The sequence below is a fragment of the Sitophilus oryzae genome, unplaced genomic scaffold, assembly GCF_002938485.1.
Source record: "Sitophilus oryzae breed Bouriz unplaced genomic scaffold, Soryzae_2.0 scaffold_1432_pilon_pilon, whole genome shotgun sequence".
Taxonomy (NCBI): Eukaryota; Metazoa; Arthropoda; class Insecta; order Coleoptera; family Curculionidae; genus Sitophilus; species Sitophilus oryzae.
Genome location: NW_022146096.1, coordinates 650,891 through 676,803, shown reverse-complemented (window position 1 = coordinate 676,803; position 25,913 = coordinate 650,891). Strand labels below are relative to the sequence as shown.

The window sequence follows — 25,913 nt, the reverse complement described above, 5'->3', positions numbered from 1 at the left end:
TGCTCAAATCGTATTTTTAATCATATCTCAATTTTTTCAAATGGAACGAGGGTGGCTTATTAGCATATTTGGAAAAAGCATTTTTTTACCTATAATTTGATAACATACACTTGGTATTTCGGGTCAAATTTTCGTTACTAACCACAAGTTATAATTTCAAATAAACCATTTGCGAAAATGTCAAAAGTTGACATATGATATGTCATTCTATTCTGAATGTTATTTTCTATCGAACAAAGTAAAAAAATACAGAGGGTGCCATTTAAAAATCAAAAGTTGTAGTCATTTCCGGTGAAACAAGAAGTGACCAAAAACAATTGAATGCGTTAATCAATCCTGATTTATGTCATATACAAACATACCAAATTTCGTTTTTTTATCTGAAAAAATAAAAAAGTTATAGGGGTGAGCCACTTTTGAGACGCACCCGGTATATGTACGACCCATTGCTTACCTGCGAACAGCGCCGTCGCATAGTACTGGTTGTTAACATAAATATTTTTTAAAGAAAATTCACAGAAAACATTTTGTCTAATTTTTATTAACTTCTAATGCTACAACGAAATAAACGAAATTTACCTTAATCTAAAAAGGAAACCATCTCGCAACTCTCTTGTTGAAACACCCACCTGTTGCATTGCACCACCACACTCACCCCCTTTTTTCCGCCACCGTCAGATGGAATCGGACGTGGTGCAAGCCACATCCCCCTTGCCCTCACCCTCCCCGGCGGACTCCCCCAGCGACGCCACCTCCTCCTCCTCGGCCACGGACGAAAGCGACGTGGAGGACTCCGACCTGAAGGAGGTGATGCGCTCGGACGAGGTGAACGGCTCGGCTTTCTTCCAGCGCTACTTCCAGAACCACAGCAACAGTTTGCCCTCCAGGCTGATGGCGGCCAACGCCAGACGCCTGTCGCAGTGCAGGGAAGAGGACGAGGACGATGATAATAAGAAGGATCAGTTGGTAGGATGGTGATGATTAGAGAGAGGGAGAGAGAGAAGGATTTGTTTTTTTTAGTTATTCGGATAAAGCGGGTGTGCGGAAGGAAATATATATTATATTTCAGAAATCTGCCTAAAGCTTAGCCCGATCCTGTCGTGTTAAGCCACACCCAAAATTCCAAACACACGTGCATTGATTAAGGCTTGCAGAGCTTCAGAATTTGCCATAAGATAGCGAGCAATTTGTTACAAAACCATATAAATTATACATCACTGTAATCACAAAACTTCAATCATTGTCGGTATTGTAACGGAATTTTAAATTATTTCTTTATTTTCGAGATTATTTTTTTTTTAATTTAGTCCAAACATAAGGTATATTTTGTTGTTGTTTATATGTGTTTGACCATCAAAATGTTAAAAATAAAGAAGCTATCTAAAAATGTGCTACGATACCGACGTAGTATAATCCGTTATCTTTAATTTCTTTCTTTATTTGTGTAAAATTACCTAGCCAGTTTTACATAAATAAATAAATAAATAAATGCCTTTATTGTCAAAAAATTTTTCAATTTGTAGACAAAGGTAAACTAACAAACAAAGTAAAAAAACAAGGTACACAAACAAACAAACAAAAGATAGTACAAAACATTATACAAATAATATTGTCAGTCTTATTGTTAAAATAAACATTTATAAATGTTTATAATGTCAAAAGAACAAAAAAATAAAAATAATATTCAAAAATATTTAGCTAGTTTATAGTAAAATATCAATGACCTCTAAATAAATTCATTTCGATGTCATTAGTAAATATAGCAATAGCAAACATTAGACCAGTGTTTACAAGATCAAATTTGATTTTCAAAATATAATTCATTTACGGCGTAGAAAGCCTTGTCTAGTAAATAAGAGTTCAATGCTTTGCGAAATGAAAAAATGATGTTATGGATTTGATTTCAAATGGCAGGTGATTGTGCATTTTTTCGAGTTGTATAATATTGAACTTTTAACTAACTCTGAGCGTGGGGTAGGTAGATAAAGATCTTGCTCTGCGTTCCTGAGTGGATAAGTGTGAGATGGCCTTTCTTGAGAAGCTGATACATGTTTACGTATTAGGCAAACGGATTCAAATATAAATAAGGAAGGTAGAGTCAATATTTTTAATTTTTTAAAAAAGTCCCGGCAATGAGTTCTGCTGTTTAGTCCCAGTGAATACCGAACAGCTCTGTTCTGGAGCCTGAAAATGCGGTCAAATTGAGTCGCACAACACGTACCCCAGAGTGGAAGGGCATACCTGAGGTGCGACTCAGAAAGTGCATAATAAACAGTTCTAGCCACTGATAAGTTAAGCTCCTTAGAAACAGACCTTAATGCAAAACAGGCAGAGCTCATCCTTTATGCAGAGGAATGATTATTGCCGTCTTAAGACATTTTGGAAAAATACCATTTTGGAACGACATGTTTATTAAAGTCGTTAGGTGATTCAGAGTGCTTTCTGGCAGATTCGAAAACATTTTTAAAGTTAGCCCGTCGGTCGCACAAGAGGATTTATTTTTGATGGTATTAATTGTACATAAAATTTGATGGTATTAATTGTACATAAAACGTTAAACGCCGAACGCTAACGCTTATTCTGCTATCTTTTCGGACTAGTGAAATGGACTCTTAAGGCGTGATAACACTGTCAAAGATATTTGGACCAAGTACCTATACTTGGGTGCTGCCATATAACTGAATAATGCTGCGCGCTTTTCACCTGTACGCTGCTTGTATTGAATGTTTGGTCAAAGTCGAGTTGGAAGGCTTTTTAAAATTAAAGTTGCATCAAAGTAAGTATGCTGCTTTCCAACTTACTTGGATGCTACGATGGCGTTCAGCTCGACTTTGATAAAAAGGTTCATCATACTACAGAAACAGGGTGCTACAAATTCGAGGTACGAGCATTGGTATCTCGGTAACCGTAATAGAAACGAACATGGTTGAATAGGGGCAAAGTTGATCTTTAGGATGTTCAGCAAGATGCCATCAAAACAGTTTTAAAAATTTCAAGGATTGTTGAGTTACTTGGAAAAAACCTCGAAAAAACGGATATTTTTTTGAAAACCAATTTTATTTTTTGCTGTCGTTATTTTTTAGAAAATCAAAAAACTAATTGCACATTCTCATAGCCACTTTATTAGGGCTATCTGAGAGTATTTCTAGAATTTCAAATTAGCTCATAATTTGTGAGGTAAAGAGGCCAACTTACTTTTTTAAAGACGGACCTGCTTTTTTTATTTCAAGTTTTGAAAGAACTCGGTCTCCTGAGTACAATGGTATACCACACTTGATACTTTTTGTTGTTTCGGACAATTGAAAACAATTTATTTAAACTAATTTCAAGTTTGACTCTGTTTTTTTAAAATATTTAATCTATTCATCGTTAGAATACTGATAAGCTTTCAAACTTAACAATGACGTAGGGTGAAACATTGAATACGGAAAATCAAATTCAATTAAATAATAAAAAATAATATAAATATAATATAACATAAACAATCAAATAATTTCGCCAGAAGACGGATTGGAAATGGTAGAGCAGTATAATGGCCAGCGAGGTTCCTGTCGCCAAGGGGTGGGTGGGGAGGGGACATTACTTGACGTCATTTGTAAAAGTGAAATCAATACATTTCAACCTTACAATAAAGAGTTCAACATTCGGAAGTATAAGTTCATAAGATATGTTCAAAGAGCTATAAATGAAATTGAACGAAAAATCAATTTGTGCATAAGGTGGTCCCTTTCGAACATGTAGAGCGTTAGGCACTAGTTTGTCAAAGTTGATTTATTTATAATAACTACGATTATTTTTTATAGATCGTACACCGAGATTTCAAATTTACAATAAAAAAAAGTTAAAAATAATATCTTTAAATTGCTGACCTGGATATTATTTATTTGAATCTTTCAGTTGGCTCAATTTTCCTTATTCATTCAATGTTAATTAGCGCTGATCAATATTGCTGCGATGATTATAATCATATTAAATAATTTAAAAAACCAGAATCGGACTTGAAATTAATTTAAATAATGATTAAATAGTTTTGTTATTGTTAAGGTACCCAAAACAAAAAAAAGTATCAAGTGTGGCATATCATTGTACTCAGGAGATCAAGATCTTTTAACACTTGAAATAAAAAATGCAGGTCTGTATTTAAAAAAAATTAAGTTGGACTCTGTATCTCACAAATTCTCAGCTAATTTGAAAATCTAAAAATACTATAAAAATGCGCAATTATTTTTTTGATTTTCTAAAAAGTAACGACAGGCTAAAATAAAATTGATTTTCAAAAAAAAATCAGCAATCCTTGAAATTTTTAAAACTTTTTAGTGGTATCTTGGTGAACATCCCGAAGCGCAACTTTGCCCCAATTTAACCATGTTCGTATCTGTTACGGTTACCGAGATACCAATGCTTGTACCCCGAATTTGTAGCCTGTATAGGTAGATTTATAATAGCAACCTCCGGTTGACTTGGTCCAAATGCACTTTTACCGGGCCAAATATGTAAGCTTTATAGGAAATAGATGACCAAAAAATCACAAACTGATTCAATGGCAGTGTTATGGCAGTCGCCTTATATTTTATTTTAATGTTTTCTGGTTTAGTATTAATAATTATGGAAATGTAGATATTTAATATTCATAACTGCTTGCAGAAAATAATAGACTGGTGGAGATAAATACTCGTAGCTTAATCTAATATTTTTCATGCAAGAGAATAAATTATAATTATTAATTTTTGAGTGTTTCCATATTAGAATATTTATTTCGGTTGCTTTAAAATATTAAAATCCTTGTTAATGATTTGTTTTCATACAATTAAATTATTTTTATCTTTTAACTGATATCTAATGATTTATGACTATACTTTATTTACAAATCGTTCTAAATAAATATTACAAGTGAAATAAATAGGAAACACTACCAACCTCAAATTACATTAATTCTGTTACATTAATAAAATATCAAAATATAATAAATGATGTGATAAATAATTTTTGTTTTGAATCCAATAAGAACAGATTATTATTTATAGACGTATATTAGTATGTATCTGTCAAATTTTTAACTCAGTAATGTCATGTATGTATTTCTATTTAGTATATATTTAATTAATTATGTTAATATATTAGTTGCCTTAAAGTGTCAAAAATATATTTTAGTTTGTAGTACCTACTTTTTGCTGAAAGTTCAGTTTCAAAGGTTTGAATTGCACTTTGGAAAAATGATGGCTGGTAAAATGCCAAATCTAAATACGTACAAAAGTTAGTAACTTCTGCTTGACAGAGTTTGTTTAAATATAATCGATTTTTCTAATGCAGTTTTTGTGGTAAATTGCTGCGCATTGCGTGTCATGGTAAACTGACAGGCAATGAGATTCTAGATTTTTTGTAACTTCAAACACCAATTGCCGTTTTAAAATCTTATTTTTACCTGAAATATATTGAAAAAAAAATAAAAATAAAACATTTTATATTGTAAGATTATTAAGACTATTATGATTTTAATTTGTAATCTAATAGGTAGGTAATTAATACCAATGCAAACGTAATTCTAATTTAATCATGTGTAAAATGTTATGGTGTTACTTGTCTCCTAGTCTGTATATAATTATTTAAGTGTTTGGTGAGTTCAGTAATATGATCTATGACAAAGATGTTTGCTACTTTACACCTTACACGATTAACGTATTTATCCACGACATGTCTATAATTTGATTATTATACATGAATTTATGAAATACTAATAATATTCATTATTCACTAGTGAATAATGGTTTCATTATTCACCTTCCACGGATATCTCGATCCAAACTCCATACAAGAGCTGTGCTCGATCCAAACCGGCTTGGATCACAATTAATTTTAAGTCAGCTAAATGTGTAACGTCCAATTACTTGCTCCATTTTGATAAATAAACGGATCAAATTATTGTTGAAGGTGTTAATTTACTATGAATTAAAAAATATACCGGGTGCGCCTCAAAAGTTGCTTACCCCTATAATTTATTTATTTTTTCCGGATAAAAAAACGAGATTTGGTATGTTAGTATATGACATAAATTAGGATTGATTAACGTATTCAATTGTTTTCGGTTACTTCCTGTCTCACCGGAAATGAGTACAACTTTTGATTTTTAAATTACAGCCTCAGTATTTTGTTACTTTATTCGGCAGAAAATGACACTCTCAATAGAATGACATGTCACATGTCTACTTTTGACATCTTCGTTTAAAACAAAATTGTATTTTAAATTTTAATCTAGGGTACCATTGCTGTGTTAGAAACAATAATTCTTAATCATGGAGCCTTCATGGAAACATATATTGATCATCTAATGATTTTAGTGTCTTGTCCTGGCGGGTTAAAACATGCCCAAATCGTATTTTTAATCATATCTCATTTTTTTCAAATGGAACGAGTCTGGTTCATTAGCATATTTGGAAAAAATATTTTTTTACGAATAATTTGGTATCACACACTTGGTATTTCGAGTCAAATTGTCGTTATGAACCGAATCTTACAATTTCAAATAAACCATATTAGAAAATGTCAAAAGTTGACATATTATATTATTCTATTCAGAGTACCATTTTCTATCAAATAAAGTAAAAAATACCAAGGGCGCTATTTAAAAATCAAAAGTTGTAGTAATTTCCGGTGAAACAGGAAGTGACCGAAAACAATTGAATACGTCAATCAATCCTAATTTATGTCATATACTAACAAACCAAATTTCGATTTTTTATCTGAAAAAATAAAAAAATTATAGAGGTGAGTCACTTTTGAGACGCAGTCGGTATATCTAGGCAAATTCAAATCTAAATTTCACAAATACAATATTTAGTTTATTATTACTTTTTTTATTTCAATATTTTAAATTATATTTATTTATGTTGTCTTTCTCTCTCTCTGTCTCTCCCTTCATCGTCATAATCTATCTACGTTTACCGTTTTCCAGAACACAGTGCCTTGTTCCAACGCTTCTTCCGTAGCCAGCGTGAGCGATTCCCTGTCGGAATCGTCCAGCAGCTCCAAAACGTCTGTGATAGATACCGTGACGGGACCCACGCACAAATTCGTGATAACCAAGACCAAACAGCAGCACCAGGAACCCGCAGCAGCTTCTGTCGAAAATGTCGATTCTTCGGTAAACATCGCGCCCATAAAACCCTCCAACAGCGCCACCTTTTCCAGCGAGGCCAGCAAGAAGAAATACATGTCGGACGCGGCGAAAATCTTCGCTTCCAGGCAACAGTACAAAATGAGTAATACGGTGGGCGCCATTCCGCAACAGTCTCAAAGGATACCGGCGTATTCGATATTCGCCAATAGGAGTCCCCTGGCTAGTCCGCATCTGGACAACAAGTTCTTCGATTCGTCGCTGATCGAGTTGAAGAGTCCGGGGTCCAGTAGTACCGGGGTGGACTGTAACGGTAGCGAGGAGGATATTTGGGTGAAGAGGGACGGACCTGATCAGAAAAGGGTAAGGAAATTTCGAATGGGAACTGTATGTGGTGACGGGAATTGTTTCTTGTGTGTCAGGTTATGGGATATTTACAGAAAGGAAATGTTTTTATTTATGTATTTACGTTTTTAGGAATAAAAATTAAATATTATACCGTTTTTGGAATTTAAAATTATGTATGGAATGTAAAAGAACAGTCTATGCAAAAAAAATCATTCAAGTAATAGCTGTTTGCTGCAGAAAAAATATAAATATTTTTTGAATAATATTTTTTTTTTAATTTTTATTATTTTGATTTCGTTATTATGGTGAATTTTATAAATGACATGGAAATCATTTTTATTTATTTTCACTAATAGGTCGAAAAGCATTAGTATATTCATATAAATACAGGGTGTTTTTTAATAGTGGATCACTCTCAACTTTTTATTTTTTCAGATAAAAATACGAAATTTGTATTTTAGTATGGGACATAAACCAGGATTGATTGCCGTTTCCAAGTTTCCAATTACTTTCGGTTTAAATGGTACCCTCGGATTTTTTTCGGAAATTTCATAGAAAATTATACTCTGAGAATGACATAGCCCGTGTGAAATGTTCTTGAAATTTTCTCTTAATAAAACTTGAATTTTAAATTGCAATTAAGAGTGTCGCGACAATAAATCTCGACAATTTGACTCGAAATTGAAATTTAAAATACCGTACAATACTGTACAATCTAGAGTGTCATGACTGTTAAAAACGCTAATTTTTATCAAGGAGCCTTGGAAAAATACATTTGGTCCTCTAATGATTTTCGTGTCTTGTCCTGAGCGGATAAAAGATACCTAAATCGTATTTTTAATCATATCTCAATTTTTTCAAATGAAACAAGGGTGGTTCATTAGCATAATTGGAAAGAACATTTTTTACGAATAATTTGATACGACGAATAAAGTAAAACAATACCGAGGGTGTCATTTAAAAATCAAAAGTTGTAGTCATTTCCGGCGAAACAGGAAGTGACCAAAAAGAATTGAGTATATCAAACAAGCTTAATTTATGTCATATACTAACATACCAAATCTAGTTTTTCTATCTGAAAAACAAAAAAGTTATAGGGGTGAGTCACTTTTGACACGCACCCGGTATACAAGATGGTCCGAATTGTATTCGGGAAACTTTGGCAGTGTATTCTACAGATAAAAATAAGTAAGAAAGTTCGTATAAATTTATGTCTTAAAATGCTTCGTTTTGAAGATACATTAGTAGTAGTAGAAGTTGCATTTTTATTTCGATTTTTTTAAAATAATTTCTAAGCTAACGCCGATATTTGAATGAAAATTGGTGTCTGAATGTGTTTTGACATGATAAATTCGATTTTGATGTCAACATGACTCATACTTGTAGGGGGCGCCACTTACTTATTTCTTAGTTGTTTTAAAAGTAATAACTTTTGGTCCTTACCTGTATTACACTACTGAGTATTCTTGGAAGATTACCGAAGGATATTATTGCTGGACTATCAGACTGACACCTAGGTTGGAACTTGGCAAGAACTTTCTAGTCAGAATTCCAACCAGAAAGGAGTGGGAGACTCACAAGGGGGTCTCAAAGGAGTGGGAGACAACACTCGCCAAGCAGCCATGTTGGCGCTAAACTCATCTACAATATCCTCCAAAATAGTCAAAAACGTACGACAAGTTATCCTACGTGGCAAGTAGGTATGATATAAACTTGCTTTGGGTTCCAGGCCACAGGAACATCGAAGTGAACGAACGCGCTGATGAACTTGCAAGGCGAGGATCGTGCCTTGAGCTAGATGCATCAGAGGAAGTTTTTACTCCCCTCAATACCATAAAAACAGACATTTACCACCATTTTCTATCTGTGGCGAAAAGTAGATGGAAAACTTTAAGCACCTGCAGGATAGCCAGGAAAACTTGGCCCAAATACGACCTTAAGAAATCGGGAGAGCTCTTAACTAAGTTGCATAAGGATATCGCCAGGCTTACGGTGGTATATACGGGGCACTGGCCAATTGGCGAACATGCGGTGAGAATGGGCATCCCTTTTAACAAAGTTTGCCGAAGCTGCAAGGACCCGAAACAAAGGGAAACGGTTCTGCATTTCCTGTGCCGCTGTCCGGCTTTGTATAGGACTCGAAACCGTTTCCTCGGTGGTAATAGCTTTGTAAATCTTGAAGATGTTGCCGGGAAGAGCATAACGGATGTCACCCGTTACCTTAATGCCACCGAATGGTTATAAACAATTAACAGTCCAAGTTTTCCATCTCTAGGGATAGGGTCTCAGAGTGAGTGGTATCAAAACGGCAATTCTGCTAATTGGAGATCGACAAGTGGTCGCACTCGCCACTTCAACCAACCAACCAACCAACCAACAGAGTGAAGACATATATTTCCGTCTTTTTTGGGATAAAACTCTCTTGATAAGAATCGCAATACATAAAATATATACGCATATAACATAAAAATTATACATGTTGATTGGATAGTTATTGGTCTGAAATAATAAATTTGAAATGTTTTTGTGCCAAAGATTCAACAAAAACTGTTTTATCGTATATTTTTCTAGAAAATTTCATGATTGGCTTAAAAAAATCAAAAGTTCCCAAATCTAGTAACATGTTTATTTTTTGTCAATAATGACGTATTGACTATTTCCATTCCAAATATCTTGAAAATGGTTACTCGTAGCGATTTTTACCAAGAATCATTTTTTACGGAAAAAATTACGAAAATGTATATTTTTTCACTGAGTAGTTTTATACAGGTACGGATGAAAAGTTATTGTAGGTGGTGCCTCCTGCATGTAGAAGTTATATTGATATAGAAATCAAAATTGCCCAAACACCCATTTTCATTCAAATGTCGTCGTTAGTTCAGAAATTATTTGAAAAAAAAAGAAATAAAAATGAAACTTCTACACCCTGTATCTCCGAAACGAAGCATTTTTTGACATACGATTTTTTTTTACTTATTTTTATCTGCAGAATATGCTGCCGAAGTTTCCCGTATACAATTCGGACCATCCTAGGATGCCTATAAACTAGCTTCAGTTTCTCTATATTTATTAATAAAAGGTTATTGTTAAAAGAAGGTAGGTAAATTAAAACACTATTTATATTGTGTTTTGGCTATATTATATTGACAGCCGACTTTTACAATAATTGTTTGTTGTTTTTTATATCATTGAACATAATTGAAGAACTAAATTATAAAAACGAAGAAATACATTATAACTTTTATCTGCAGATCTAAAAAAGATTAGTTTAATTGTTTGAATCGAAAATTAATAAATATTGTGGACAATACTACTCTTACTTGAGCCTCCATTAGTTGAAGACTTTCCCAGTAATTTAATAACAGATGTGATTTATTGTGTTAATACAGCTGAATGACACTGTATTATACATAAATTTTGTACTAAAAGTAATAACAATTAATTATTTAAATTATCACGTATTTAATCATCTAAACAAGAAATAAAATAGCCATCAAATAATTGCAATAAACCATTCTGAATTACATTTCATTGTACATAACATTTTAAGATTTTTATTCCTTTTCTATGTTAAATAATATTTTTTACTGTTGTAAGTAAATGATTGTAATGAATTAAGTATTCTGGAGCTACGGTTTCTTCGTGTTGTTCGTTCATTTTAGCGTATACTGAAACGTTGTTTAAATAAACTCTAATGAGTTAATTACATACTTCGGTAATGGTACAGTTAAAATACACGTACTATTTGTTCAAGGCCGATTTCAATTATGAGCTTGACAAATTGGCAACATACGAGGGCACTTTATCTTTTATTTGTCGATAATAGGACAACAACACTTTTTGGGAGTTGGTTTTCTACAAAATATTCAATGTGTATTTTAACATAATGTTTTGACACGAGTACTTGGAATATTAAATAGATGTCATCTTTGAGTAATTCTCATCTTTTTTACTATTGCTGTTGTTGGAGATATTTGCTTTTGAAGAAGTCACTAACATTTTTTCGTATTTTTTACATTAAAACAATGCCCTTGCTTTTGGTCCTAGTCACCAAAACAATAAAATAGTGTTTATGATTTATGTAATGTCACTGTCTTTGAAAAATCATAGTATATTATTGTCTGTTGGGTAGTTACCCTAGCAGATATGGTTTTATGTCCAAAAGTTGATCTCTGCCATGATAAACTAAAGCAGCAATACCCCATAGATAAATGAAACAAGTTTAGATTGGAAAGTGCCCATAAGGACAATGTAAACACTATTTGGCGCTATTCTTGCAACGGTCGCGACCCAAAACTTGAAAATTTCGGAGCGGTTCGGCTTTTTCCGGAATTATATCGCCAAATATTGTTTATTCAAATTTATTATTATTTTCGTTTAATTTTATAAATAAAATACAGTGTGTTGCATACAAGAAACTTTATTTTATATAAGGACGCATGTATGAAATACCTATGAAACATTGGAAACCGACGTTATGCCACGATCCACGATGGTTTTTGCAGATCACAGTTCACAGCACTAGCTTTTTAAGTTTTAATGCAGACTTTTTCACAATTATCACCGGTTGGAGTAAATAAACCTTGAATTGAACTCACAAGATAAAATCATAATTACTTTAAAATAAACGCTATAAAAAACAATTTCGGAATTAATTTAATGAGAGCGGTTTAGATTTTGAAAGATTATTATGATTTTTGAAGATTCTGACTTTGACAAGAGAAAATTATTTCTGTTTTTGTTTGCCGTTGTTCTTAGCGACCGCTATAGCAGCGCCAGATCGCGTATAACGGTCGCGACCCAAAATAATTTCGCGACCCAAAATTTTTACGGGCTTACCAATCTAAACATGTTGCATTTATCTATGCAATACCCGAAACTTTAGAACTCAGAACTTAAAATCATCTCCACTAGAGTAAACGTCAATAACCAATACTAATATGACTTTTCAATGACAGTGAAATTACAATAACAATAAACACTATTTTATAAGTATGGTGATGAGGAGCCAAAATCAATGCTAAATTGCTGTAAATCGTTACTGTCTTATTGAAAACGAATATCTCCAATAAAAATAAAGCTATTGCGGTGAATCAAAAAACAAACCCTCGAGAAAAGACGTACCTAGACGATAAAGTGATTTTAAAAATATCCCTGCTTTGTTAACATATCCCACAGGGTGTTTCAAACTTTCACCAAAATATTAACATTTTGTTTTCCTTCGTATAATTGACAGATGGAAACTTGCTTAAAAATCATCAAAATCGGCCCACTGCACAGTGGTTCCCAGATAGGTCATTACTTAGAAATATTAATTTCAAAATGTTTGCATGAAACTGTTGCTAATACTTTTCTTATATTCCCCTGTAAACGATACATAATAAATAAGAAAATCAAGTAAGCCTAGTGTAGCGCTTTTTTTATTAGAAATGTCACATTTTTGCTACTTGTATCAAGCTGACATAAACAGTTTTCAGATAACGCCAATTAATTACTTATTTTATTAAAATTGATAAAAGCTGTTGCCTTTTCTGTAATGGACGTTCGAAAAGAAGGTAAAAAGAACTGTTTTTTCTTTTTTTGCACTTAATTAAACCTAAGTAATATTAGTTTATGGCAATTCATTTGAAGGCAACAAAAATAGTATTTTTACATTTTTGCTTATCACTCTTTAAGACTTTTAACTACTTTCCCTTTCAAATCCTCTTAAACGGCATGATAATACTTGTTGCTTAAAGAATATTGCATATAAATTAATTGCCACTGGCTGCCGCGAATTGCCGCCGGATCTTATACCGGGTGGTTAAAGATTGACTGTTTATCTTAAAATAAAAGTAACTTATTTTTTTCTCTTCGTTTCAAATTATTTCGTGGACACACTGTATATCAATGGACAATAAAATTGTATATATAAAATGAAACAACTGTCTCTTTTATTTTTTCGACATTTAAAATAAATTTGACGTCTTTAATATGAAAAAACAGGTACATATGTGCAAACATAATCTGTATACCTTTCCGAATAGTTAGAACTTAAAATGCAAGTCACACGAACTGGGCCCAATTTTTTTTTAATACATATTACATTAAGTTTTTTATATACCTTTATTTAGCATTTGTTATCAATTTATATTAAAAGAGGTGCAGTCAAGCTTTATCTAGATATCTAACAGTTATGACTGCGCAGCTAATTAAGGGGAACCACTGTGCACTGGAACAAAATATATTAAACTTTAAAATACATCAAAATTTTAAGGTGCTCGTTTTTCGTGCCGGTGAGTGTATATTAATTTAAAATGAGGTCTGTTAAATCAGTCGGTGACATTTTATTTAATTAGTTAACAACTTCTGTACCATTAATATAAATAGTATACCGCCCTCGTATAGTTTAATATGGTATGATATGCACAGTCTTGAATATTGTGTTTACATTAAAGTTTCCTGGCATTGTCTGATAAAATCAGGAAATTCCACTGATAAAAAACAGTAGTGGAGTAATATACTGGAATTACAAGATACAAATATAGATAAGAATACGTTTTTTTATGAATTTTTAATTTCTCAATAAGAATTGTCTATTTATTTATTATTTTATTTAATTTTATTATTAACACGTTCCATCTAATTATAGCGATAATTTGTAAACAATAAATAATATAATTTAAAAAAGCGTTAGGTGTATGATTTAGCTGTTTAATATTAGAATTTTATTATTTAACAGTAGGTAAATAATTATTGAAGCTTAAGTTCTGGGGGCTACAAACTTTAAGTCACTCCAGGATCTAACTAAATGAAATATGCTAATATAATATTTTTAAGATTTGTATTGTGATCACACTGTGTAGAAACTATTAAAAAGGCTTTATTACTATAGGTAATAATATTGCAGTCTTTTAGTCTCTTAAATTTTACAGGATTTTTAAAAAATTTATTAAGCTTCATTCAGAACCTCGCAATTAGTGGAATAAATTAGTGGTTTCAATTGAGGCGTCAAGTTGCAAAACCCGCCTTGTCCATTTAATAAATATAAAAATATATAATATAATATAAAAAAAATGACTTAATGACATATATTAATAGTGGACCCTGAAATATACATAAACATAATCTCAAACTGCTTCCCCTAGGAGATGCAAGACCTTGTCGTTGGTGGGGAAGCTCCTGGTCAGGTGCTGGGGGGAATCCCCCCTAGCACTTGGCTTGGTCTAAGAAGCATCTCACTCATCGTCTTGTCCCTGACTAGTGTCGTGGCCAGGGAATTGCACCAAGACATACAGCGATACCGGGCGGGGCTACGCACAGCCTCAACCTTGGGGCATCGAGGGGCACCCCATTGTATTTTACCCCTTACTTCTACATGCGGGGCTCTGTAGAATTGGACCGACTGTCCCTAGCGACTCATGGGAACACTATGAGATCTGGTAATAATAGTAATAAAAACATCACCGGTGAAGCTGTGGGGAAACCCCCTAGCGACACTGGGAACAATAACAATGAAAGTTCCAAGGGGCCAAACCCAAAGAGAACTACAGGAGAGGTGGCTGACACTTGCGTGAGACCATCCTCCGCAAGTGGCATACAAGCTACCACCTCCTCCAAGGGTCGGGAGCCTACCTCCTACCTCTAAACCCAACAGGCGACACAAGCTACCGTTTCGTCTACCCGGCCTGGGTCGTAGTTCCTCGACTGTGAGGGACACGGGTCTCCGTAAGTCCTGGGACTGTATGATGAGTTATAACTCAAGAAAGGGGGACACAATAGATCTCTAAGGTGGCAGAGATTAACCTCCCCTCCCACTTATTCTAAATTCTATTCTAAATCTCAAACTGCAGGATAAGTCCTCTATTCCTATATAAACTTCACTACAAATTACGTTACTGCAGCAAAATCCGTCTTATCCACTTATATTTGCTTTTTATTGTCATTATTGTTACAAATCTCGTGTTTTTTCATAACCTTTTTACACAAGTACAATATTACTACTGACGTCTTTTCAAAATCCTTGCTTAGTTTAATAGTATATTTTATAAAGGCTGTACTTAAACTGCCGTTAAACGGTAGCTTACTAAAATGCCGTTAATAGGTATGACGTCGTTGATGTGACGCACTTGACGGCTTTATGAAATATAGGAATTTTATAAAGACTAACCAACGCTATCGACCCCACCAAATAACCAACGCAACTAACCTCGACACTGATAAAAATATAAAAAACAAATATAAATTAGTAAAAATCAACCAACCCCACCAAATAACCAACTAACCAATGAATTAACACCCTCCAAGTAACCACGCTAACCAACCCGCCAAATAACTAAACCAATCCAACCAAAAAGTGTGAAACCAATGCAATAAGATCACGCTATAAGCAAAAAAAAATATAAAAAAGTCTTGGTCGGCGTGAGATTTGAACCACAGACCATCCGCTTACGAAGCGATACCCTCAGCCACTGACCCACAGGTGCTCTTGCAAAAAGCTTAAGGCTAGGCATTACTTTCCGCCGACATGAACGACGTCACAATATCTATTAACGGCATTTTAGTAGGCTACCGTTTAACGGCTGTTTAAGTACATCGTTTTATAAGTCAAGTTAGAATGCAAATACCGTATGATCGAAAAAAACGTCGTCCAGTTGGTTAGGAAATGACAATCGATGACATTTACCATAAAAATTTACATATAAATGACAGCGTTCTTCATTCCATAGCCAATATGCATCATAGTGCAACAAAACCCGTCTTATCTGAATTATTTTTATGTTTTTTTTTCTGTTTATTAATTGAATATTAATTTTTATTTCTAGATAAACGAGATACAAAACAATGATTCCACTCAAAGGACACGTTTTTTGTAAATTAACGCTTCAAACATTTGCTAAAACAGTTTTTGCTTATTATCTCTAAACAACGTTTGTGGGTTAAGGCGGGTTTTGCAACTTGACGCCTCAAGTACACTCTATACTTTTTAGTTACGATCATTCACAATGTTTAAAAAACACAGTAAAAATTAATAGAATATCCTAGCAACAGCTGGGCTAGTCAGTTGGATCCTTAGAGAAAAACTATTATTTAGCTTATAAAATAATCAACTTTTGATTTCTAACCACAATTTCTCTCGACGGAAGATAATCAAAGGCCACAATGACATTTCTCGAAAATTTTATAAGTATAATTAGTGGAAAAGTTAAAAGCTTGATAACTTTTTCTACTAATTTAAAATATCTACCACTAATTTTGACGTTCTCAATGCTTACATTGAAATTAAGGAACAAACTTCTAGGCTAACTGAAACCACTAATTTATTTCACTAATTGAGAGGTTCTGTTTTAGTGGAGTAAATTAGTGGTTTCAATTATACTTTACACTTTTTAGTTTACGATCATTGACAATGTCTAAAAAACACAATTAAAATTAATAAAATATCCCAACAACAGCTTGCGGTAGTCTGTTGTATCCATAGAGAAAGCATTTTATTTACCTTATAAAACAATAAACTTTTGATTTCTAACCAAAATTTTTCTTGACGGGTGATAATCAAAGGCCAAAAAGGACCAAAATGACATTCCTCAAAAATGTTGAAGTGTAATTAGTGGAAAAGTTAAAAGTTTGTTAACTTTTTCCAATAATTGAAAATTACTACCACTAATTATGACGTTCTGGATGCGAAACTAATTTATTCCACTGATTTTCTGAATGAAGCTTTAATGTTTCAGATTTTTTAATTTTATTCTTCCAAAATCTTGGATCCGTGACTTTCGTTTTTTTTAGAAAAAGAACACATAATTTTTAAGTGTTTTGATGTCTCTTTTTTTGTTTTTTTTATATTATTTTTTTATTTATATATTTTTTCCTTCGGATCAAACGGTGCTTTATTCAAAACTCCGGATATTATCTGAGAGTCTTTCAAAGCAAGTTCCGAGGGGAAGCGTAAATATTAATGTTACTAATAAATTATTATTATATTATTATTATTATTCGCGACATTCCAAGAAGATTCGGCTTTCCAAGGAGAGAGAATTTTGTATTTATTTATTGCGATAATTTTTTTTAGATATTATCATTTATCTACTATATTCCTTGTAGCTACGGGGGACATTTAAAAATGTCATGGCATTATGCAGAACAATATCTTTAGTATTCCTGGAATAATTTAAAAATAGATTTTTAATAAACAATCTTGGAGTGTATGTTTTTGACTTTAGTTTAGTATATTACAAGCTATGATACTATTTGATATTTATTCCTGTTTTCTTGTATTTGAAAGGTTATGGAAAATTCAAGTAAGTTGATTTGTTTAGTATTAATTCTTATAAGTTGACCGCATTATTATTAAAGATATTTAAGATCAGGCGTTAAATATTTTAGTATATATGTAATAAAATTGTGCAATTAAATGAATTTTTAATTATTACAGTTTGCTAAACTAAATGCTTGGGTACACAATGGGTAAAACAGTACCATACTATCAAAGAACCGGCGTCAAAGGCGGCTGAGCAATGACAATCGATGATAATTTTAGAGAGGTTAATCTCTAGTCATTTTTACTTGCCTGTACTCTTCTTTATTTTTTTTAATGGCGCTTACTACCATTTGGCTTTAAGAATAATTACTTACTGCCATATGGCTTTAAGGTTGTTATTTATTTTTATATTGAGTAGAAATTTTAAAGGTTTTTAAATGGTGTAGTTTGAAATTCGAGAAAAAATAAGAGAGAATAGAAATACAGATGTTAAAAATCCTGATATAATTTACCCTTTTATTATTTACCTTTATAGGAAACGACATTACAAAATATTCATTGTTCCATAGCAACTGTTAAAATTGCCTTATATCTATCAAAAATCTATACTAATATATAAAATCCTTAAGTGACTGACATACTGATTAATCATGCACGATCCTGCTCAAACCACTCAACGTAAGAAGCTCAATTTTGGCATACAGGTTGATTCTAGGGTGTAGAGGTTCGATAAGAAGGGATTTTTCGAAATTCCAGTTCCAAGAGGGTGAAACCACCCCTCAAATATTACAATATTTTTTATTTAAAAAAACGGTCAAGTTTCCGAAAAAAACGCTTAAACACGTATATTTTATTTTGTTTTTTACATATTTTAAGATTTTTTAAAAATGTATACAGGCTGTTTCGAAAAATCTGGTCATTGATTAATCACGATCCTGCTTAAAGCGCTTGACGTAAAAAGCCGATTTTTGGAAAACAGATTGACTTTAGGGTGTAGAGGTTCGATAAGAAGGGATTTTTCGAAACTTGAATTCTAAGGGGGTGAAACTATCCCTCAAATATTAAAATATTTTTTATTTAAAAACCGGTGAGTTTTTCGGAAAAAATCTTAAACACGTATATTTTATTTTGTTGTTTTACATATTTTAAGATTTTTTATAAATTTATACAGGGTGTTTCATAAAATATGACCATTGGGTAATCACGATTCTGCTTAAACTGCTTGACGTTTAAAGCTGATTTTTGGCAAACGGATTGACTGTAGGGTGTAGAGGTTCGATAAGAAGGGGTTTCTCGAATCTCAAATTCCAAGAGGGTGAAAACGCCCCTCAAATATTACAATTATTTATTATTTAAAAAACGGTTAGTTTTTCGGGAAAACGCTTGGACAAGCATAATTTATTTGGTTTTTTACATATTTTGAAATTTTTTAAAAAATCATACAGGGTGTTCCAGAAAGTTGGGTAATTTCTTAACCACGATTCTGGTTAAACTGCTTGACGTAAAAAGCATTTTTTTTGCAAACGGATTTTTCGAAAGTCAAATTCCAACGAGATGAAACTACCCCTCAAATATTACCAAGTTATATAATAATATCGCCATATTGTTTTTTCTCATGCTGACATAAATGTGAGAAAATTTTATCCAGTTTGTATGTTAATGGAAATTCTTGCTTTGCTTTATCATCACCATTACAAATGATTAATTCGACGCGAACGAAGTCGCTGGTACACGCTAGTAGTAGATAAAATAATACTTTAACCGCAAGGGAGATTACAACCATACTTTAACAGCGAGGATATGTTAAAAACTTTATTTCTTCTCGCACGTTTTAATTATTTTAAAAATTTAATTTTAATTAATGTTAACACGTTAATTGCTTCCATTTTTGAAAATTTTTGTATTCCTTTTCATTAGTTATTCGGGATTTAAATGGAAGTAGTTTGGATATGGCGTTTGTCGGCTCAGCTTGAATATCTCTTGGTAATTTACTTATTTCGTTTTGAGCCATTTTTATCTCCAATTCAATCAGCAATCGACACGAAGGATAATTAAAAAATATTGACTCAAAACTGACAACTAAAAGCTTTATTTATTTGTCAAATTAATAGTAATTAATAGTAACTCGCCATGGAAAAAAAATATGACGATAAAATTGCATTATCGTCTCCCGAAATTAATGAATTTTTCGTGAATTAATCTTTTCGTATTGAAGTCTTTAATCTTTAGTCTTAAATAAAAAATAACTATTTTCAGTTTTGAAAATGAATACATCTCTGTTTTTTTGAATCTATTCAACGGGTGTTACAGGAATATCGTTGCTATACTCAAGTTTTAATTATTTTCTTACTGCTGTTCGATCGATAAAAGTAATTTCTCTGCTTTCCGACACACCTCCGGCCATTTTCTGCGAAATGTTTATTTTTAGTCCTGGAAAAACATCGCGTTATTGCGATGTACGAAGTAATTAGAAAATTTATGTGATTTCCAGGTCGATGGAAAAGAGTGTCAGGCGAGTAAGCTGAAACAAACTTTTTCCTGCAAAATCAGACATCAATTTTGTTATTTTATCAGCAGGAAAAAAATGATAAAACCATTTTTTCGAACGTTCATAGTTTTTCTTTCAAATATCGACGTATTGGATGTTAATCTCACTCAGCAATCAAAAAGAAATCTCACTTAGCAAACATCGATTTATGGACTGCAAAGTGAGCAAGAGAAAAGGCTTATATACAATACGATTGAAAAAAAAACGGCGTCAAAGACCGATGGTGAACGGCAATCGATGATAATTTTTAGCGATGTCAAGCCCTAGACGTTTTTAACTTAGCCCGTACCAACCCGTACTCTTCTCTATTTTTTAATACTGCCAGTTAGCCTCAAGAGTTGTAAGGTTGTAATTTATTTATATGTTTTTATTTTTAATTGTGTAATGATTTTATTGTGTAAATATTTTTAGTCTAATTATTTTTATACTGTGTAAAAATTATTTTTAAATGGTGTAGTATAAAATTTGAGAAAAAAATATTTTTTGGAAATATATTTGTGTGTCTGGAATCCCATTGTCATTCCCCAGCCGTCTTTGACGCCGTTTTTTTTCTAGAAAAGTCGTGACTACCATTAAATTAATATCAAGTCTCACAAATAAGTCTAATATTACAATAAATATTTAAGTTAGAATTTTAAGATTTTAGTTAAAAAAAAGTCAGCTGTCATTGAAACATAATACAAACAATGTCAATTATTTTTAACTGGAATAAAAATGAAATGCGTTTTTTTCCACCAAGTGTAATAAAATTAGAAGTTAAGAACGATATATAAGTGCTCAAAAATTAATAATACATGCACTATTTCCTATCAATCAATAATTCCCTGTCAATGACCTATAAGCGTTAAATCCGTATAAAGGGATAATGAAATGAAAGTGAAAAATATATTAGTAGCATAACTGTGCATGTCGCGTGGGTGTTGGCTTTTTCCTTTACCTATAGAAAAAATACGTTTTCAATTAAAAATTTAAAAGACGGGTATTTCAACATTTTGTTTTCCATCGTATATTTGACAGACGGGAACTTTCATCTTTAATTTAGAAAGAGATAGTAAAGAGTCAAATAATTTAACTACAAATTGCTGAAAAAATCATCGAAATCGGCCCTCTAGAACCTTAAGGTGTTCGTTTTTCGTGCCGGTGAGTGTATTACTATTATTTATTAAAAGTATTTAAACGTTACAGCAGCAAGTGTGACTTTTTATTTGATGAATAGATATAGGGTATATTTGACATAGGAATAATTTTTATAGCTTTATAGGATTTTTTTATAACTTAGTTATTTTTCGTTTTATTATTGTTACGGATTCCGTGGGTCCACTAATTTAAACTCACGATAAACTACTTAACGATTTTATTTGTCTCACTCTGTACACACAACTTATACTATTTACAACACAATTTATGCAACTACTATTACTCTAACGGTACTGGCACCTTCGCCAATTAATTCACAATTTAAAACGCGGTATTATCAAACTTCAAACTGCCAACTGCCAAAGCGCGGGCCTTTATACAGGCCCGGCAATGGATCTCTAGGCATAGGAATTACATGCATTGGAATGAAACGCCTATAAAAAGTATATCCTTAAACAGAGATGGACAACAACTTCCCCGTTTCCACTTCCACTACGACTGTCTACTTAGACAAACTCCAATAAGATAACAAATTTTGGAAATTCCGCCACCTCCCATCCACTCATGATACCCATCTCCCTGCCCTTTATTTATCGCCATTATTTTATTTCATATTCATCACAGAGTTGCCAGGTCTACCGGTTTCGTCTGTAAGCTACCGATCTACCGATTTAAAGAAAAATCTAACGATATATTCAACTGCGTCTTTAGTTTTTACAATAGAAGCACTTTTAAAAAGCTGACTTATTTGACTAAAAATTAAGCGACTGCCGCGTTGGAATCTGTATAATCTGACTTTATTATTGTTTCATTAAATTTTATTTAGTAATAACACACATACAGGTCATCGTTCTGTCTAGTTGCAGAGTTACAGAGATATTCCTAAAAATCCTTATTACTCCTTATTAGGCGCGGTATTGGCGACATGCCCCAAGAAGTTGATATATTTTGAAAAGATTTTATTTCATTCATCTACTAAAGTTGAACCCATATTTTCCCCAAAAAATGTAAACAAAAACAAAATTTAAGTTCAGAAACAACCTCAATTCGGACAAATATTTTAGTGATTTTCCCGTCAAAAAAATATATTAATATGAAAAAGAGTTGAGAGTTGCTACAGCTTTCCCATTGAAATGAAATTAATTTTAGATATCACTGATCAAAATTTGTACAAAGGTAAAAAGTGACTGCTACACTAATTTGTGACTGCTATCCCTACTTGTTATAGTTTTATATGTTTTTATTAATATATTAATATTATTTAATTCAATATTTTTTTTAATATTAAATAATATACCTAGCTATTTCTAATTCTTGTTATATTTATTATATTTGTATTTTATTTGAGTGATCTATTATTACGACACATAGGAATGCTAATTTTGGACTTAAATATTATATTTTATTTCGTTTCTGTACTTTTAATTTTTGTTGAAGATCTACCGAGAATTTTGTTCTCGTATGGAATTATAATCTAACAAACCCGGCAACCCTGTTCGTCTACTCCTTATAAAGTTTTTTTCGGCCTAATTCCTTTGTCACAGCCGCGGCTTTGTGAAGCGCCGCCGCCGACCGACTGTGTCGGGGCGACTGCTAGGAAGATCGTACAGTATTGCCATTTCATAGAATTGCACTTGCTATTTTAGAAATGATATCAAAGTTTTGCATGTTACTTTTCGTTTTAGAAAGAAGTTATGTGCCTAGAGAAAACATTCGTAAAATTGTTTCGTACTTTATTTAATATTTCATTAAGTAGGCAAGATAATGGGATTAGAAGATTTAGGATTTTGACAAGCCAACATAATTTCGATTTAATTGAATGGCAACACTGTCCGTCCTGTTTCTATTTTTTCGATTCTGTTCTATTAGTAGGCGGTAGCCCCCACACAAGCGTCTTAAAGACCCGCCCGGCGCCTCTCTCGCAGGGCTCTCTCGTCGATAAACTACTTAACGATTTTATTTGTCTCACTCTGTACACACAACTTATACTATTTACAACACAATTTATGCAACTACTATTACTCTAACGGTACTGGCACCTTCGCCAATTAATTCACAATTTAAAACGCGGTATTATCAAACTTCAAACTGCCAACTGTCAAAGCGCGGGCCTTTATATACCCCCTGGCGAGTGTTTCTGGAACGTTCTAAAGAATTCTGTAATTTTCTTTTACTTTCTGGCGAATTCGCCAGGTTCCTCATTGCACGTTGCGGTTATGTAGCAGTAATGCAGTTATGCAACCAGTAATACAGTTTAGCGCTACATACACCTTGACATTATACATTTTTAAACAAGTTGATTTTTTTATTTAAATCCATGATTTAAATAAAAAAAATCCGTTGATTTAAATCTTTGCACCCTGATTTTTAACATTTAACAGGGACTTAGTAGCTGTCTCTATCAAGAAATTTTAGCTATATTATACAATGTGAAGCTCGAATGGCAATATTATTTGTACTTACAGCGACGTTATCATTTGATCACACAGTATACAGCAGGGTGTCCGTTATTTCCCAAGTTGATCTTTTTTTTGCTGCCGCCCTCTGATATTTTAGTTTTTGCTCTAAAAAATTAAGAAAAACAATATTTCTTTACCAACTTTAATATGGAAAACTAATATTGCGCCACCTATGATCAATTGATCAAATCTATAATTTAAGGTTATTGTTTCATTGCCTTTCAGTGTTCGTAAATAAGTGTGTCAATTGAAAAGAATGAACAAATTTCGAGTGGTTTTTATGTTAAATATTACTTGTATCGAATTAATTAATTTAATTAATTAAACAATTTACTTAATTAATTAAATAATTCACAATTTAATTAATTTACTTAATTAATTAAACAATCCACAATTTAATTAATTTACTTATTAATTAAATAATTCACAATTTAATTAATTTACTTAATTAATTAAATAATTAACCGTAAAGCGTAAAATTTTGTATTAGAATATGTCTCTATCGAAGCTGTAGGTTCATTTGCTTTGGAGATAAAAAAATTAAATGCAAAAAGTCAGAAAATCCCATGTTTAAATGGGAAAAGTATCATGATTCCGGCAAATTTCCATACCGGTTTCGAGAAAATTAAAAAAAAAACAAAATATAACTGAATTCAAAAAAAAAGTTGAAAGTCTTAAAAATCAAAAGGCGTTTCTATGGTAATATCATCTCATTTAGATTTCATTCTTTGATATATGGTTATTGGCAAGTTATTGGATGGTTATTATTAATTCCTCATATTTTTTTACTGCTGTTAAAGTATCACATTTTCCAATAACTGATATCACCATTGCTGTAGAAATGAACTAAATAAGTGTTGTACTGCTTTGACATTTCAAAACACTAAAAATTTGACGTTAATTAAAATTCTATTAATAAAAGTCTGCCAAAGAATGAAATCGAAATTATATTACCATAGAAAGGCTATTTGATTTTTAAGACTTAGAAAAAAAATCAACTCATGTTTTCATGTTTTTTTTTCTCTAAAACTGTATGGAAATTTGGAAAAGTATAAACGGGATTAACCATTAACGGGATTATTTTTAAGCCCTTACATTAATGACAAGCATAATTTATCGAAAAATAGCCATACGTACTTAAATAACAAAACTGACAGTAACCTACAATACAATATTCTGTAATAATATAACAGTTTATTACACTTTTCTAAGTACATGTTTAATATTCTTGCCAAAATTAATACAGAAAGAATACTAATAAATGTAATTATATGGTAAAATGATAAGCCTGGTAAAAGCGTTGTCAACGATAATTTGTCGACGTATGCTTACGTTTGTTTATTTACAGTTTTATTAGACCAGTCAAATGCGATTTAAAATTAATAGATACAATTATTTCCGAGATTATTTCATCAATTTTTGTATGAAATTTTCAGTAAAATATAGAACCATTTACTGTAGTATGTATACTGTATTTACAGTATACATGTGGAGCTCTAGATGCATTTTATCAATTTTATTGAATTGATTTTATTATTTTTTCGAATTTTGGCAAACTAAGAAAACGTGCCACGCTTTTTGCAAGAAACTTTCCGAAAAACTAGTATACTTGAAAAATGGACAAAAAAAAATCATAAAAATAGTACACCTACATGTGAAAAGTATAGTTTGTTGTTTATGATATCTGAAAAAAAATTGAAAAAAACTGTTGACTGTCCTTTAGACGTGAAATTTAACTTTATTTTTCTGCTACCACGGTCTGTATCCCCAACTGCATGGTCTCCAGTGGTAGTTCCATTCATTATTTTAAGTAGTATTATTAAAAAATAGAGAAGTTGCAGTACAAAAACACTCTTAACCTGGCAATGACAAACAAACAGCAGTACATCCACAGTACACAAGGACATACTTCTGTTTGTTTGTCTACCGCCAGTGGACATTCAGCACGTAGAAAGTCTAAGGTGTTTTCGCCATTTAATTCGAATGGGATAACATTTATTTAACACGTTGTTTCTGGCATCATATTGTAACTCTGTGTATGTAGTTTGCTGTAGTATGTTGGTTGAAAAT

General features: G+C 32.2%; 1 protein-coding gene across 1 annotated transcript in view; it reads left to right on the top strand.

Annotated features, from left to right (window-relative positions):
* Nucleotides 1-25,913, top strand: part of LOC115876365 — a 323,773-nt gene that overhangs the window by 14,405 nt on the left and 283,455 nt on the right. The window contains exons 2-3 of the mRNA XM_030892108.1: nucleotides 679-966; nucleotides 6,950-7,474. Coding sequence (XP_030747968.1) covers nucleotides 679-966; nucleotides 6,950-7,474 — 813 coding nt within the window. The remainder of the gene's footprint in view (nucleotides 1-678; nucleotides 967-6,949; nucleotides 7,475-25,913) is intronic.